The following is a 17,603-nucleotide window of genomic DNA, read 5'->3' as shown; positions in this document are numbered from 1 at the left end:
CATGTCTTCTGATGCTTTTTAATCTGCTTAGAATCACATGCTGTGCATAGACTAGCGAGCAGTACCCGGAGTTGGAGGTAGGTTGTGAGAAGGAACAGTAGAAAAAAGATGTCTTAGTACTGCTTGTCCCACCTGAGAATCAGACCTAGAATGAGTATCTAGGCAATAGTGTTTTGTAAAGGTGTGTACAGAACTCCAGGTTGCCGCTTTGCAAATGGACTCTAGGGGAACATTTGCAATGAATGCTATGGATGCCCCAGTGCCTCGAGTAGAATGTGCTCTAGGTTTGAAGGGCAGTTCTCTCTTTGCAAGAGTGTAACATAGTGTATTGCATTTGACAATCCACCTTGATATTGCTGATCTAGAGGCAGGATCCCCTTCTCTACCAGCTGCCACTGAAACAAAGAATTGTTTAGTTTTCCTCAGTGGTTTAGTTCTATCCATGTAGAATAGGACTGCCCTACGCACATCTAGTGTGTGAAGGCTTCTTTCGGCCATGTTAGTAGGTCTCTGGAAGAACGTGGGTAGTTCGATTTACTGGTTCACATGGAACTTCGAAATAAATTTCCACGCAAATCTGGGATGAGTGCGCAGAACTATCTTATCTTTGTGGACTGTAACAAAGGGGTTCAAAACCGAGGGCCTGTAGTTCGCTAACTCTTCTGATAGAAGTGATAGCTACTAGAAAGGCTGTCTTGTAAGTCAGGTCTTTCAGACTAGATTTATGCATAGGCTCAAAACGGGGTCCCATGAGCCTAGTTAAAACCACAGTTGGATCCCACCCAAGGGCTGTGTGAGTGATGGGGGGGATACATTCTTTTAACCCCTTCCATAAAGGCTTTAATCACAGGTATTTTCCACCACGACACCTTCTGCTGTGACGTGGTGTAGGGTGACAACGCCGCTACGTGAACCTTTAAGGAATTGAAGACTAACCCAGAGTCCAACAGATGGGTTAGATATAACGCAATGTGTGAAGGCGAGCAATCGGTGGGATTGACGCCTTTGGAACTGCACCAGATGACAAAACGTTTCCATTTGCTGGCATAGCAATAACGTGTGTTAGGCTTTCTTGCCTCCCTCAGTATGTCCATGCATCTTTGAGGGAGTTGCAGATGTCCAAACTCTATGACCTCAGGAGCCAAGCTGCTAAGTTCAGAGTTTGTGGGAATGGGTGCAGAGTCTCCTCCCCTGTCCTGAGACATGTTGTACGGGCAGGGCAGCTTGACTGGTGGGGAGAGGGACATTTCCATCAGGTGCGCGAACCAAGGTTGGCGGGCCCACATGGGAGCCACCAGAATCATGGTGACTGGTTCCTGGTGCATCTTGTGTACTATCTTGTTCAGAAGGGGAGTCGGGGGGAAAAGCGTAGACAAATTTCCCCGACCAAGTTATCCAGAGACCGTTCCCCTTGGATCGGTTCTGGGGGTACCTGGAGGCGTAATCTTGGCATTGGGCGTTCTCCTGAGTAGCGAACAGGTCGATCTCTGGAAACCCCCATTCTGCGAAGACGTTGGAAACAATTTCTTCGTGCAGTCGCCATTCGTACTCTTCTGGCAGAGGAAAATCTCTGCTGAGTACGTCTGCCTGAAGATTGAGTTCCCCTGGAACATGTTGGGATATCAGGAACATCTTGTGTTTGAGAGCCCTTATCCAGATGTTTTGGGACAGCTTGGATAGCCCTGGAGAGTGAGTGCCCCCCTGTTTGTTCAGGTAATACATTGCTGTTGTGCTGTCGGTTAGGACCAGCACTGTCTTTCCTTGCAGTTGCTCCTGAAAGGCTTTCAATGCTTTGAACACTGCTAGTAGGTTTATATGGTTGGACGCTACCTGAGGGGACCACACTCCGTGCGCTGTCTGTTGAAGCTGGTGAGCCCCCCACCCTGTGGGAGATGCGTCTGTCGTGAGAGTGTGTGGCTTCCACTGCAGGGGTGGTGAAGGTTTTCCCCTTCAAGAGGTTCTCCCTCAACCACCACTGCAGAGAGAGAACGAGGGCTGGCGAGACAACTAACAGATCTTCTCATTGTCCGCTGGCCTGACACCACTGGCTGTTGAGCCACTCTTGCATGGGGGACCAAGTATATGCACGACGCCATCATCCCTAGCAAACGCATAGCTTTGCGTACCGTCACCTCTCGACTGGCTACATACTGAGGAACCTGAGAGAGCATGTTCTGAACCCTCTCGCTGGAAGGGAAGACTAGCCCGTCTTCCGTATGAATTAGAGCCCCAGGAACTGTTTTACTTGGCTGGGGGCTAGGCTGGATTTCTTTTTGTTGATAGAAAATCCCAGGCTGAACAGTAGGTGCCGAGGCTATGCCAAAGGTTGAGTACCTTGAACTGGTAGCGTTTGTCCTGAATCACAAACCTTAGGAATTTTCTGTGCGCTGGCAGCATTGAAATATGAAAGTATGCATCTTTCATATCCAATGTTGTCATGAAGTCCCCCTGTTTTAGCAATGGGATCACCTCTTGCAGTGTTACCATGCAAAACCTCTGGGGCTTTATGAACTTGTTCGCTGGGCGCGGGTCTAGAACAGGACGCAAGGTGAGATGCTTTTTGGGTACAAGGAAGTACACTGAATAGATGCCCTCGTTTACCTGAAGAATCGGGACGGCTTCTATGGCGTCCTTTCCCAGCAGCGCTTCTACCTCTTGGATCAGGATCTGCAGATGTTCCAGTGAAAGGCGTCGATGTTTCGGCGGTCTGAACTGTGGAGGTCGGGCGAATTCTACGCAGTAACCGTGGGCGACCGTCTTTAAGACCCACTGGTCTGAAGTTATCCCCTCCCATGCCTTGAGGAAAGATGTTAATCGCCCCCCGACCGGGGAGACATGGGAGGGGACCTGGACTTGGTGGTCATTTCTGACCCGAAGTTGACGCTCCTCTGGAATTGGAGCCTCTGCTTCTATTCTTTCCGCGCTTCTGACCCCTCTCAGGTTGACTTGAGTTGAAGTTGCCCGTGCCGAAATTATTTTGAGCGGCGCAGGCTTGTCCTCGAAAGGACCGCCGAGAATTACTGCCCCTCTGTGAAGAGGGTTTCTGGGAAATTTGGTGCAGTGACTTAATAGTCTCATGCTCCATGTCTCCAATGCATCGTCTACCGCCTTCCCGAAGAGGTTGGCCTCTTCGATGGGTTTGTTGATAATGGATGCCTGGGTCTCAGGCCTGAAGCCCGACATGCGCAGCCACGCGTGCCTCTTTAGGAGAGTACCCTGTGCGAGAGACCTGCCTGCTGTCTCTGCGGTGTCCAGGGTATTCTTTACCACATTCTGATTGGCAAGTTTGCCCTCCGAGACAATGTGAGAAGCTTGGCTCTGGTTGGTTCCGGAACCTCTTGAAGTCCTTCCTGGAGTAGGTTCCATTGGGCGTCGACGTAGCTTGTCAGTAACTTCGTGTTATTGGCAATCCAGACAGTATAGGTCGCCGCCGACGTAACCCGTTTGCCTAAGGCATACAACCTTTTGGACTCCTTGTCCGGGGGTGACTCTCCCGTGGCAAGGGGAACCCCTGCTCTCTTGCGAGTGTTGGTCACCACCAGCGAGTCTGGGATTGCGTGTCCTTTGATATAAAGCGGGTCGGTGGGGGAGGGTCGGAAAGGGTTTTCGACCCTTGTGTTCACAGCCCTAGTCTGAGCGGGTGTGAGTAAGGAAGGGGCCAGCCATCTCTTTACAGAGCTCAAGAGAGGGATAGACTGGCTTGCCGGAGGCTTTTCATTAATAATGTCCTCCGCAAAATCTTGTTCGGGCAGGGCTTCCAGCGTGGCAATTTTAAAGAATTCCGCTGCTTTTTTCAACATGTTGTTGAAAGCCATTTGATCATCCACCGGGGAAGCTTGTCGAATCAGGGTGGATGGGGGGGGGGGGGGTGGGCCGAGTCGAGGCAAACGATATCCGAGTTGTGATCGTTCTGCTGGGAGTCCTCCCAGTTGTCCGTTGCCCCTTGATCTTCCCCATAGTTGTCCAGAAAAGAAGACTCCTCTTCTTCTGTATATATGTCTCTATACGTGTCCATCTGGACATCTTATTGATAGTCAACTTGGTGTTGGACATCTAGGTGTTGGACATTTTGTGTTTGAGGGTTAGGGTCTACCGAAGCTTTTTTCGGTGGAGGTTGATCAGAAGCCCTGAAAAACCGCTCCAGCCGATCCATACACCCCTCGAATTGCTCCGTGGTCCACTTGGATGACCCAAATGAACCTAGCTGAGTAGGAACCGTGTTCTCCGTCCTAAGGCGTTGAGAGGATCTCCTCAGGGTGCTTGCGAGGGGTAACTGGCTTTCTTCTTAAGAGTCTTCAGGATCGTCTTCCCAATCAGTGGAAAACTTTTCGGCGGATTGGCCCATAACTGTGGGCGGAACCGGTACTAGGCCCACCGCCGTAGCAATTCTATTGACGCTCTTACGGATAGTCACCGAATCCTCGGGAGACAATGCCTCCGATGATGCGTCGGCAGTGAAAATGTCTTCCGCGGCTCCAGAAGGGCCAGCGGATGGCTTCTCAGGTAGAGGTCTACTCGTAGTTTTCGGGCCTGTACGGTCCTTGGGAACCTTGGAATCCGTCGAAGTTTCTTGTTCTGAAACTTCAGTGCGTGTAGTTTGGGGAGTAGCGCCCTTGTTATGTTTCTTACGCCCAGTCGTCATGCGCTGCTGCGGATGCGGGGAAGGCTTCGGATCAGACCGATCCGTGGGCGTCGCCGAAGTGTCCGGCGGACCCGTTGGTGCTTTCGCCTTCTTCGACAAAGTCGTCGAGGAGGGCGCTCGGGTTGTGTGCTTTGTGTGGTGCGATTGTACACCCCTGTCACTGGGTGTGGTCCCTGTACCAAGACCGGAGTCGAGCCTGGAAGGGTCGGGGACGGGCGTGGCGGCCCTAGAATAGTCTGCCTCAAGGTCTATAAAGTCCACGTTGGACGTTTGGTCATCCGATGTACCCCCGACACTTTCGGCTGGTGTCGCGGCAGGGGAGGGAGGCTCCACGCGTGACATTCCGTACGCGGCCCACTGCTTCAACCGGCGCTCTTTAAGGGTTTTAGGTTTAAGGAGTTTACACGCCGAACACTGCTTCTCGTCGTGCTCTAGGGGGAGACAAGCGACGTCTTTCCACGGATATCTGACCCTACACACAATCTAAATGGAGTCCTTTCCATAGCAGAAGGGAAGGGTGGCCAGACCAAAAAGGAAAGCAGTGGAAAAGAGGAAAGACATAATAACAGTATGGCAAACCCCAAGCCCACTCTCCCTACTGTGTAGGCCGGCCAGAAGGCCCGACCACGTGGAAGTCTGAACGCCGGATCTTAGGCGCCGGAACCCACAGCCCTAGACCATTCCCCCGTAGTCTTCGTTGAAGATGTTCTTGATGGGCGAAGGGACTTAACGGGAAATAACCGATAATTCAGTAAGATAAACAATGTCTCATGAAGAGCTCCGCTATAGGGCGACCAGTTATCTGGGCGGAAAAAAACAATCTGAGGGACCTCAGCGCGTGAGGGATTTTGGGTACTACACAGGTCACGATAGGGATAGTGTATCAGACACGCCTATGCCGACGTCCCCTTTCGGTCCCCCGAAAGACAAGATGCAATACTCCGCGGTTACCACTGGATGTCAGACCATATGCACAGCATGTGATTCTAAGCAGATTAACAAGCATCAGAAATGTTCTTTCCCTCCTATGTCTTTCTTGACTCCTTTAGCCTCGGGTTTCCCCTTTGGCTTGGCATGGCATTGGACTTGGCCAGTGCAGCACTTGTTTGGGACCTTGTGCATGGTTTCTCTGTGGTGTCTCCCACGAGCCCTAATGCTCCGAGATCATTCCCCAGCAAGACCTTTCCTGGGACATCCCTCTGAATGCTCACTGGAATCCTGACCACTATCATTTATAGTAAGATTTACAGGCATAAATGGGAACTTGAGAGGAGGGCCATCAGCCAATTTAGTGGGTAACAGAGGAGCTCTGGCATCTTCCTCTGGGTCAACTAAGGTAGAATCCACTACAGTTATGCTGCACCCACTATCCCTAAGGGCAGGAGTATCTACTCCATTAATCAGAACACTGCCCTTAAAGTAGTGTTTGGTATTATCAGGAATTCTAGCATAAGCCTCTGAGACTTTAAGCTCCCAGGAACCCAGGGAAACAAAAACGACCTCAGAATCTATCCCACTGGGGAAGGAGTGTGAGGAGAAGGATGCCCCTGTAATACCTTCTTCCTCATAGGAGGAGAAGGCCAGATTAGCAGAGTGGATCCCCAAGGTTTCGACCTTACATCTGGGGACCCCCTTCACATGGTCACCTGCTCCACAAGCCGCACAATATCCACTGGGCCTTGGGACATAGGGAGGCTTACTGTAACGAGAGTTCTGTTTTGGAGGATAACCTCCACTACCCTGTGTGTTCTCTTGTGACTTACCCTTACATTTCTTTTTGTGGCTCTTTTGGGAGGAAGTTGTATCCCCCTCCTTATCTTTGGACTTTTCCCCCTCCTCCTGCTTACCAGGATGAGTCTTGTCCTTATGGGACACTATGTGACACACAAATCCGATGCTATGGTTTCTTAGGATCTTACTGAATCTGCCAAATTCTGCTTAAGCTCAGGAGAACAAGATGCAAAAATATGTTCAAGCATGACAAGACATATCATACCCTCGAAGGTGGAGACCGTATAGCCTTCAACCCAGCCAGTCAAGTTCTTTAAAGAATCAGTCACATATGACACCCAAGTACTTCCTTCCTTATTTTTGTACTCTCTAAACCTCTTCAAGTATTGGGCAGGAGTCTTCCCAAACTTTAAGATGAGAGTTTGCTTCAACATTGCAAAATCTACTCCTGCAGCTTTTGACATTTCCATAATAGCACTGGAACCAGAATGGGGTAGTCTGGTGAGCAACCATGCAATCTTATCAGCATTTACAACCTCCTGAACCTCAAATGCATACTCAAATGCATTTAACCAGTCCATAATGTCATTCTTCTCATCATACACACTGAGCAGATCTTTAGGAATTCTTGGATGAGAGGAGGACCCAGACCCATGTCCATATCCATATCCCTTGGATCCATTTGAAACTTGAAGCATGGCCTGTTCCAACTGGTGATCCCCTGTCCTGTTTTTCTGCCTGCTCCACTTTCAGCTTAGCCATGTGAAATTCAAGCTCCTTCTGCCTAAATAGTAGCTCTTGCTTCTTGAAGTCCAGCATGGCCTCAGCATCAGAACTTGCAGAGGAAACATTGGACATTAGATCATCTAGGTCCTCATGGGCACCATGAATGAGGGCAGCGACAGAACTATCAGTTCTGCCAGTGGCAGGCGCCCCACCTCCTTCTGCACTCTCATCAGAGGCTACGGCACTGAGTTGCAACACTTGCCATTCCATGATTTTCTGAATCATTTCCAATGTTGTACCTTGAGTAGGTAAACCTTTCTCAATGTTTCTGATTTAGAAGCATTCAAGGTTATAAAAGGTACTTGTTTCCATTATATTTAGATAGGTCTATGGCCTTTACAGTTATCACTACAAAGTCACTATGTGTCCTGGGTAGGGGTAATCTGAAATGCCTTCAGTAGTGTGCAACACTGGATACCTTCAGTCCTATCCCACCGCTGTACACCAATTTGTTAAGACAGATTTCTGAACTCTGACCGGGTGGGCCGAGGTTTAGAAGGCCAGCCTAGTTTCTTTGAACAGGGTAACCTTCCTGGACAAGCCAGACCAATCAAAGTAGCATTGGCGGCAGTCAAGACTAGGTCTCAGGAGGGACGAGGGTGACAAAGACCTCAATGAGCACACAGAGTAAAGGACACTTACAAATCACTCCCAATCAGGTGTATATATAAATATTAAAAATACAAATACATTTATTTCAAGGCCTTTGAGTTTCAACACACAAATAAAATCACAGTAATACTTCTAAGCCAGCACAATCCTATTTATATACATATATACAAGACCAATGGGGTCTAAAGGCTAATGCCTGAAATGGGTCCACAACCTAAAAAGGGGAGGAAGCAGGTAGTGCAAATAGTCTTTAGGCCCTTCTGAATCAAACACAATCGTAACTGAAAGGCAGTCCAATCCCTAAAATGAGGGGATTCAGGTATGTTTTTTTTGTTTGTTTGTCTTCCCCCTCTCCACCCTCCCAAACCCACTTACCTTCAGCCTGCTTTGTCCCCGGTGGGGGACGATGGCAGCCTCCAGCCGTGTAGAGACTGAGTGGGCCCCACTTACCTTCTTCTCTTTATTTTTCCGGGAGCGGACGCGCTGGGATCGGAAGTGTTCCCAGCGCGTCTGCTCCCGATGGCCGCCATGGAAAGGGAAAACTGACTCCGTTTTCCCTTCCCCGGCGTCCATTTTCTGTTTTTTTTTTCTGTCCCGAAATGCTGCAGCGTTTCGGGACAGAAAAAAAATTATTTTAGTACCCCGGTCTTGCAGATCTTGCGGGCCGGGGTACTAATAGCAATACGCCCCTTGCGGTGGGGGCATTACAGAGTCAGGTAATGCCCCCGCCGCTTGGGGCATATTGCTTAATTATTGATGTCATATATGATGTTATTAGCGAGGTCACCAATGATGTCACCAGTGTTGTCACCAGTCATTTCATCATTGTGGCCATCATTGAGGTCTTAGGCTGTGCAACAGGTGGCGTGAAGTTAAGGTGGGTTTAGCTGAATTACAGGGGTTTTGTTGCCTTAAAGTCCCTGCAACTGATGTTTTCCCCATGATTTTCAAGGATTTTGCTATTCCAATGAGATTTTTCTGCACATGGCCAGTGGCCACAGCCTACGGCCATGCCCACTGTCCATTTTAACACGCTACCAGACCCCAAGCTATGGCCCTCGGCCATGGCCATAGCCATAGCGCACTGACTTCGGCCATGCCCACTGTCCATTTTAGAACACTACCAGATCACTATACCACTTAGAGCAGCATGGCCTAAGAGGGTTGGCCCCTTCCTCGCTTTGAAGCTAAGCAAAGTCTGTCCTGGTTACTGCATGGATGGGAGACCCCGATACCTATTGTGTTAGCCAATGATTTTTCACACCCAACTTCACTGTAGCTGTATAAATATCTATATGTATTCATTTTTATAGCTGTGGGTACAGAACTGCAGATACCCATGGCTATCTGCAGTTATATTAAAGCCATAAAAATAGGTAAAAACAGTTTTAAAAAAATGCTTTTCTAAAAACAAAGATGGTGGCTGTTTCATTTATAAACACCCAGCTTCTCTGCAATTTACCCAAGATATAGCTATCTGTTTTGGAGAAGGGGGTCATCCCCTTCTCCATCAAATATTTTAAAAACTACAGGATGGAATAACCCTAAAACACAAAAACGCCTCAAGTCAACACTTCATGCCCAAGTTGTTTCAGACCGGGTCCAATTCTGTCCATCGGTTTGGGCTGTGGGGTCCGGCAAAAACTGACCTATTTTGTCCATGGGAAAATGAATGGAAAGTAGGCTGTAACTTTACCAAACTCTGCAGTCTGGGGGGCGTCCCTAATTGACTTCAAAATGTCAGCTAAATCTATTGCAGGAGTCAAAAGTTATTAGCAATCCCCTTTTTCACTTGGTAGACAGCCTGCTCTCCCTATAATTATAGATGCACTTTACATCCCTCGCAAGAGGCCTGTAGGGATGGTGGATGGGTAGGATGTCAGGTAGAGGCCCCCTGCGGCTCTGCAGGATATATTTCCTATTTATTTCTACTAGTCTGATGTTTTCTTTCAGGAAAGGTTATTTTAGTTCCAGAACACCGTCACCAGAGCTAGGAGGACGCTTCTGTAATTACTGAAGATCTTGGTCTGACTTGCTGGGATCCACAGAAGGAGCTACGGAAAGCTTAGAACTGTCCCCTAGAAGGGCGGTTGGTTCCCAGACCACAATTGGCACTGGAACGAGACACTAGCCCCAAACAAGTGAGCAAGTTAAAATACACAAAAGCCTCTGCCCGATACCACATAGTCACAAATAAAAACTCGCCAAAATGCAAAGTGTGTGCTTCTGCATCCCCAAGACCCGAATCAGACTGGGAAAACTATACATCAATCTAAAGGACAATGGATTGAAGTTAGGGAAGGTATCTCGTGGTCAGAACCCCCTAATTAAGAAAGTCCACCAGTATCAAGTAGTTTATCACTCTGAACAATCAGATAGATAGATTTGGAAAATCATCCGGCCAATTTAATGGGTTATATCTGGAAACCATGTAGGCCTTGACAACGACCAAGGGGGTTGAAACATGTGTCGGCTGTCTCCACTTTGAAGAATAAAGCCCATCCATATTAGTATCCGATTGTTCGGAGTGATATACTACTTGATACTGGGGGACTTTCTAAATTAGGGGGTTCTGAGTGCAAGATACCTTCCCTAACCTCAATCCATTGTGCTAATTGTTTACAAACTCTGTGGGAAGTTTGAGGGATTAGTGTACTCGCTGCCACCCATCTTTTTCATGATGATACTTTAGATTCAATACACAATAACCCGTGAGTGGTAACTAGTGCACCTGCAGAGATCGATCCCACAACAGCAATCAATCTAAAGGAAGCTGCGCCAAACTCAGCACTTTGTACAGCTTGGAGAATTGTTATCTACTGTGAGCCTCGAGTCAGCTCGAGCTACCATTAGAAGAATCAGCAGAATCGCACATGGACGTGTTCTGCAACATGTGTCTGCTGGAGAGTCCTATACTCCAAGTTTACATATTTGGACCATAATCTTGCATAATAGACTACATGGACTCGGAGACCACGCAAGCTCCATCCACAGGAGCATTTCCTCGAATGCAGATTTCTCCTCATTCAAGCCTGCTTAACAGAGCTGAAACGGGGATGTGAAACAAGGTTCGGGGTTTATCTGCAACTGCATGGTTTGAAATGAGCTAAAGAAAAAGGTGTGATAGCCCCAAGATACCGTTGCCCATCTGTCCAAAACTCTACCTCAACAAATAGAACCTTTATTTTCCGACTTTCACGTCCTTATTGAAAACCATTTGTATCCATTCGTGTTTTCACCTCTGACAGTTTCATAGTATTTAATACATTTTTACAACTTAAACATCTATTGCTTGAACCTTCTTTATTTCATGACTGTATGGCATTGCTGCTTCAAGCATCCTTAATCAGGAAAGGCCGAGTTAAGCCTGGTTTTCAGCGTCCGTTATTAAACGTCAGCCATGGGTAATTCAAAGAGGCTTTCGCTTATCTATCTAGCTATCCATCCATCCATCCATCCATCCATCCATCCATCCATCCATCCATCCATCCATCCATCCGAAACAGACTCACCTGACTCCCTGCTTCAGCAACCATTAAAATACACCCCAACAACCAAACTGTCTAAATATACCACTGATAAGCAAATTCTATAAAATGCTGGGCTTTGTGGAAACACACACTGAATGCATAATATGCACAATTCTGCGAAGAAAAAAGATACCTTGTCTGTGATGTGTCTGCTGAGAAGGATCCACACTGCAGCACCACCTTGTGGGCACTTGATCTCCAGTCTGTACTGGGGATTATTGGCTAAACTGTAGGCATCTTTCACAGGACCTTGTTTTGCATCCCACGTGCTAATATAAAAGACAATCAATGCACAATTAAGGTTACATGCATGATGTGACCAAAACCATTGTATTCAAATACCAATTGTCATTGTAGTGCAGAGCAGAAAGAGGAATTTGTATCACACGTTATAAAAGTCATCACCCATTGCTACAACTTTCGAGCAACTTCACCAACTATCCTGTTTTTGGTACAAGTTAAGTCAGGTGTAATTTATTCCTATGCCTCATTGTAAATTACACCTGAACATGGTATTTCCAAAATCCTACATGTAACCTATTGCTGTTGAAACTGTGCATAAGTTACACCGGGTTGACATAAAAGGCCCACATACACCAAAAATTGGTAGTTGGACATGGAGTACCTTACTGATAGGAAAAAGACAATACAGAGTTTACAAAAAGGATTTCTCACACTCCACACCATTTCTCTACCACATATCCCTTCTTATTTCACACATATGCACACCATTTCAAACCTCTCATTCAAATGTTTCCAAGACAACCTTGAAGTTTGTTGACTTTGCATAAAGATGCACATAGACAACACCTTCACACCCTCGCACATATATCTGGGAATACCAGCTTTTTACTGATCTGGTATTAAGTTACGGAAATGCGCTTAATAGATGCGCCAGAACATAAGCAATGCCCTGAAAACAAAAATTGTGAATGGGGAGCAAGACATTGTGGATTAGTCCTAACATACACATTCACAATTTACCACTTTCTCCAGAAACTCACTTCTGGAGAAAGAAAAATCTTCGGCCCTGTGTGTACAAAACCAGATAAAAAGAACCTTACACTTTTTGGAACATAGATAAACCATCTATCTGACATCTGAAGAGGATAGTGTTTCACATTATAGCATCCTCGAGGATCACCTAGCTCCTGTGTTAGTTCTTTTTGCCACAATTATAGTAGTAGTTGGCTATGTCAGAACCATTTTATGACCAATACAAAGTGCTATTTTAACTAATTATAAACCAACCAGTACGATGACTTATGTTTCTGTTCAATACATTTTTATTGAACATTAGAGAATGAATCACAAAACATTGGTAAGATTGAAAATTATAAAGAGACCTGTGCGATATACATTGATGGAAGAATTGGGACAATACATTAAAATCTTGAATGGCAATTAATAGTGAATGGATACAAACAGATGAATTGAATACTCCAGGTCAAGCATGGAGATAATAAAATAATCAATGACTGTCAAGTTGAGTTTTGGACAGACTGGGGAACGAACAAGAGACATAGTACACAAGGAAAAGGGGGAGGAAAGGATACAGTTTATAGGTTTGCTCATAAACAGTTAAGAATCTTGCAGTGCATATAATTAATAAGAAATGCATGCGTTACAGACATAAGAGAAACTTCATGAACTATGTGCAGACATATTATGATGATCCAAGTAATTAGTAAAAGGAGCCCATTTCAAGTTATGTTTGGGCAGAGTATCAAGTTACGCAGCCATACAGTATTCAATTCTATGTGTGTCGGCAAATGATGTCCCACCAGCCCTTAGCAGAGATGTTTTGAAGGTTTTTCCAATTCGCAGTAATGAGCTCGATGGCAATTAGGAATGGATAAACCATTGTAAGACATTTTATATAGATTCAAACTGTGCCCATCTATCAACTCCTTGTACTACTGACCAGAACAATACATTTCAACTGCTATACCATATAACATTCCCTAAATTCACGATACCGGAGCTTCAGACTGCAGTAAGAAACAGGTTTTGAACTGAAGTCCGGGTCCTGATGGTATTACCTGTTGATTTTTTTTTTAACAGCTTAGACGATCTCTGGGTACCTCTTTTAACTGTTGGTTTCAATGAGACGCTATGGGTAGGTTCAATACCATACACATGGAAACAAGCAGTAATCTTCCCAATATATAGGGGACAGAAAGATTCTCAGACTTCTTATAGACCTATATCAATTTTTGATTCAACCTTTAATATCTTTGGTAGAGTAGTACTGCGTCGGTTACAAGATTGGGTGGATGGGAAGAACATACTGGCAAGCCATCCAGTTGAGGGTATGTCCGGGTACGTCAGAACATGCATTTAACTTGTATATAATCATTTTCGATGGTATCCACCTCAAAAAGGAGGTAGTTCACATGGCTCTTTTGTTTATTTTTTTTGTTTATTTGATTCAATTGAATTACAATGTTTACAAAAGAAAAGAACAGGCAAGACAAAAAGTAGAGCCCGTTGCTCTCTCCATGCTTAATGAAGTCCTTCCATCAGCTCAGTCTTGGCTCAATATTCGTTCACGTGGTTTTTTATGGATATAGGTTCCACAGTCCATAGAGTAAAAAGGAATAAATTATGGCCTATATTAAGTGCCCTAGGCTATCCGGCTGATTTAATTAATTGTTGCTTTTGCTCTATATTGACGATCTCCACAGACATCTTGTGAACTGTAAGGTGGATGCACCACATTTGGGCGGTATGCAAATTCCAGTACTGTCGTATGCACCAGGCACAGTTCTGATCGCTGCAACAGTTGGTTGGTGCATATGCTGTGCACATGAGTAGCTTGGACCTGATGATTAACCGTTCAATGTCAGTGGTACTAGTTGTGTCAGTCGAGCTGCAAACATCTTAAGATTGCCTGTTTTTACAGAAGATAATAATACAATTAGCGTTTGTACCAACTTGTATTACCTTGGCTACAGATTTACATCGAGGCTACAGGGGACTCAGCACATTGTGAACAGAAAAACTATAATGTTGCAGGCTTTGGGCACTTAACACGATTGACATGGACATCTAAACGTCATCCCATCAGCACTTTTCTGATAATGTATAGCGCTAACGCTAATGCCAAATATGGGGCTAGCTTATGGGCAACGGCTGATGTGACTGACCTCCAAATCGTACAGAATACATTTTTAAAGTTTTTACTTGGCCTTGCTAATTCAGCACCCGCGTTCTCTGTTTATTGAGAACTGGGCATGGGTTATTTGAGGACGAAAGAATCTTAGAACCCGTCAAGTTGGCTCAGAATTTGGCCACCCTTAGACCAGGTCATTACATCTGAGGCCAGCTGTTTGCTTATACCGTGGTTCGCGCACATCAACAAGCAAATGTCCCTGATAAATTTGAACAAATCGGCGAATAAGTACCATCGCTATTCCTACTACGATTCTGTGCATCGATATTGCAAAACAGTGCAAACCGAATGCCATCAAATCACAAACAAGTTAGTAACCATCCAAAAAGTTGCTGATTGTGGACAAGTCACAGGCACGAGCGAACATTAATTCAATCTCCTTTCATTGAGAGCCTTAATTGGAAATGCCAGATAAATAATGTCTATCAACAAAATAACCTCGACTGCCTATTTGGTAATGGAGTAGAAGAGGACATATATAATTTGTATTCTTCTGCCCAAATTACAGCCACATAAGGAATAGAACAATCAGACCTTTAGCTAAGACAAATGGGTTTTAGCCATTGTGAGCCTGTCCACCCAACAAAAAGCACCGCAAAAAATCTGGCAAGCAAGCACTTGTGATCAGATGGGCCTGATCTGATAATTGATTAATTACAAGTTGCGAACAACTGGATACGAGGGTTAGGTTCAGCATTAAAAACAAAGAAAAGCATGGAAAATAAAATAAAATGCAATAGGACTGGTTATGAGATGTGACAAAGAGGCTTAGGTTTGGCAGTGAGGGAAGGAATAAGGGGTCTACAAATGTGGCAAAAAATTGTGGAGGCCCATTTTGAAAAAGTAGCTCATTGGGTGACCCTTGTTCAGGCATCTTCCCGTTAGTTGAATGTTCCCCTAGGTTACGTGGGGGACCAGTTACTCATCCTTTGAACATCTTGCCCACTTCCATCCGTTTTAGAACATGTAAAGGACCATAAAATGAGTTCTGGTTCTGCAAACCTTGGCACAGGTTTTGCAATTCATATTTGGCAGCTATAGCCAATGCAATATCTTTTTTTAAACCACATAGTGATCACCAAGTACACTTTTATTTATTACAATTGTATCCTTTTGGGGGACGTGGCCAAGATGGCAGTGATGCAGGAGTGTCTCGGCTGAGCTCTGTGTTCAGAAGCATGGATGCACTGGTCCCCGCGAGCCGTTCTACAGGGAGTCAGCCGAGAGACTGGGTAAGGCCCCAGAACGCAGCTGTGGTGCCGGGACCTGGCAGGGAGATTGCACCTGGCGAGGGGCAGTCACAACACAGGAAGGCGCACCGAGTGAGATGCTTGGAGCTAGGGGTCTGGATGGAGGAGCGAGCGCCAAGGAAGCATGTGTTGCGCTTGAAGACGGAGGCACAGTGAGTTGAAGCCCCCTTCTCGACCAACCTTCAGTGCGATCATTGTCACAGGCGACGCAGGGTGTTCAGGAGATCCCATGGAGTCTGTCCTCATGGCGTGGCCCATCACTGTCAGCCATCTTTGGTGTGGGCCAGGTCCCATGTACCAGTGTACATCTGGAAGCCAAAATAGATGCAGCCACCTTTTCTGAGGGCAACTAGGATTAACCATCAATAGACCAATGCAATGGGAGAGCAGTACAGGGTTCTGCAAGTCTTTCAGTATGGCACACCTACCTTGAACACAGAGCTACAGGCCTGTAGAAGGTGACCTGCAGATCATGATCAGCTCTCTCAAAAAGAAAGGGCATGCTTTTCCACCTTTAGCACTGTGAGCCTCGAATTTCCAGCAGCAGGAGGGATCAAATGGCATCAGGAAAAACTAGGAAAAAGGATAAAGTAGCGGAAGCAGACTTGTTTGCACCATGCAGCCAAGTCAGGAAGAATCCTGACTGGCATCACCATCTAAGGGACCCGGTAATGGTGGCAATTAGGCTGCAAAATATGTTTGAGAAAGTAGCGAACTTAGAATCCAGGACCTCTACCCTGCAACAGAGAACCTCCGAGTTGGACAGTGTCATGCCCTCTGCACACTCACCCGGCTCCGCTGCGTGTGGACATGGGGCTCGGCTTCTCCGCGTCTGCCCAGCTACCGGGCAGGTGCCGTACGTGGAGACACCCCTGGCGCTTTTTGCCCCGCTTGCGCTGGGGATTGCTGTGGCGCCTGCGGACGCGCAGGCGCCCCGTCCTCCGTCATGGTCGGGAGAAGGCACATCGCAGAAGGAGGTCACGTGACCAGGATGTCGGTCATGTGACCAGGAAGCAGCATCATGGAGAGCTGTCACGTGACCAGGAAAGTGGTCACGTGACCAGGAAGTACAGGATAAAAGAGGTACGGCCCTCGTAATCAGTGCTTCTCAGCTGTTCTTACGGCGTTTGGTGACTCCTCTGTTTCGTGTTATCTTGACCTCGACCTTTTTGGTTTATGGACTTCGTTTCCTGGCTTGGTTTACTCTTGGTATTGTCCATTGGATCTGGCCTATATTTGGACTGCCTACTCGAACGGCTCAGACCTTTGGATCTTGCTCTCTTGGATTGATCTGTTTTTGCCCCTTGGACCTGGGTTATATTCGGACTACTTACTCGAACTGCTCAGACCTTTGGACCTCTCCTGGATTGCCTTTTTCTTGTTCCTTTGAATATCACATCTGGAATCAAGTACTTTATTAGTCTTAGAATCACGTTGTGCTACTCTCAGACCACGCTGGACTCTGCGATATTGAAGTACCCTTTCATCTCATCTACCCCAACCCAAAACACCTTCAGGGGGAACAGTTAGGTTCAAGGCTGTCATCGGTCATCCCAAGGGTAGGTGTCTTTCTACTTGTGTGTTTATGCTCAACTGTAGAGTCCCGGTACTTACCTGCTAACCTTGTGTTTTCCTTGCAGCCACCCGGTACCCAGTGTTCTCTGTTCCTGCCACCTGTGGCCCCAATAACCGGTCAGCGAGTCGTTTGCTCTTCTCTGACTGGTACTTGGGGACAGATGTATACTAATCCACGTGGACCTCAGATCCTGACAGACTGAGAAGCCTCCTACCCACTGGATTATGGATACCTCCGCCGGGGACCCGGTGGCTGCCCTTGTGCAAGCAATCACAGTCCTAAGGGCAGACATGGCAGCCGC

At 46.5% G+C, this 17,603-nt stretch overlaps 1 protein-coding gene across 2 annotated transcripts in view; it reads right to left on the bottom strand.

Moving 5' to 3' along the window:
- The window catches only part of CAPN7 (calpain 7), a 578,129-nt gene that overhangs the window by 209,944 nt on the left and 350,582 nt on the right, over positions 1-17,603 (bottom strand). Inside the window, exon 15 of one of the 2 annotated variants that reach the window (XM_069648743.1) lies at positions 11,435-11,570. The exons of the other annotated variant lie outside the window; for it this stretch is intronic. Coding sequence (XP_069504844.1) covers positions 11,435-11,570 — 136 coding nt within the window. The remainder of the gene's footprint in view (positions 1-11,434; positions 11,571-17,603) is intronic. 2 annotated transcript variants of the gene reach the window in all.

This window comes from Ambystoma mexicanum, chromosome 2q, assembly GCF_040938575.1.
Source record: "Ambystoma mexicanum isolate Mex_15411 chromosome 2q, UKY_AmexF1_1, whole genome shotgun sequence".
NCBI lineage: Eukaryota > Metazoa > Chordata > Amphibia > Caudata > Ambystomatidae > Ambystoma > Ambystoma mexicanum.
The sequence above is the reverse complement of the archived record's forward strand: the minus strand, read 5'-3'. Positions and strand labels throughout refer to the sequence as shown.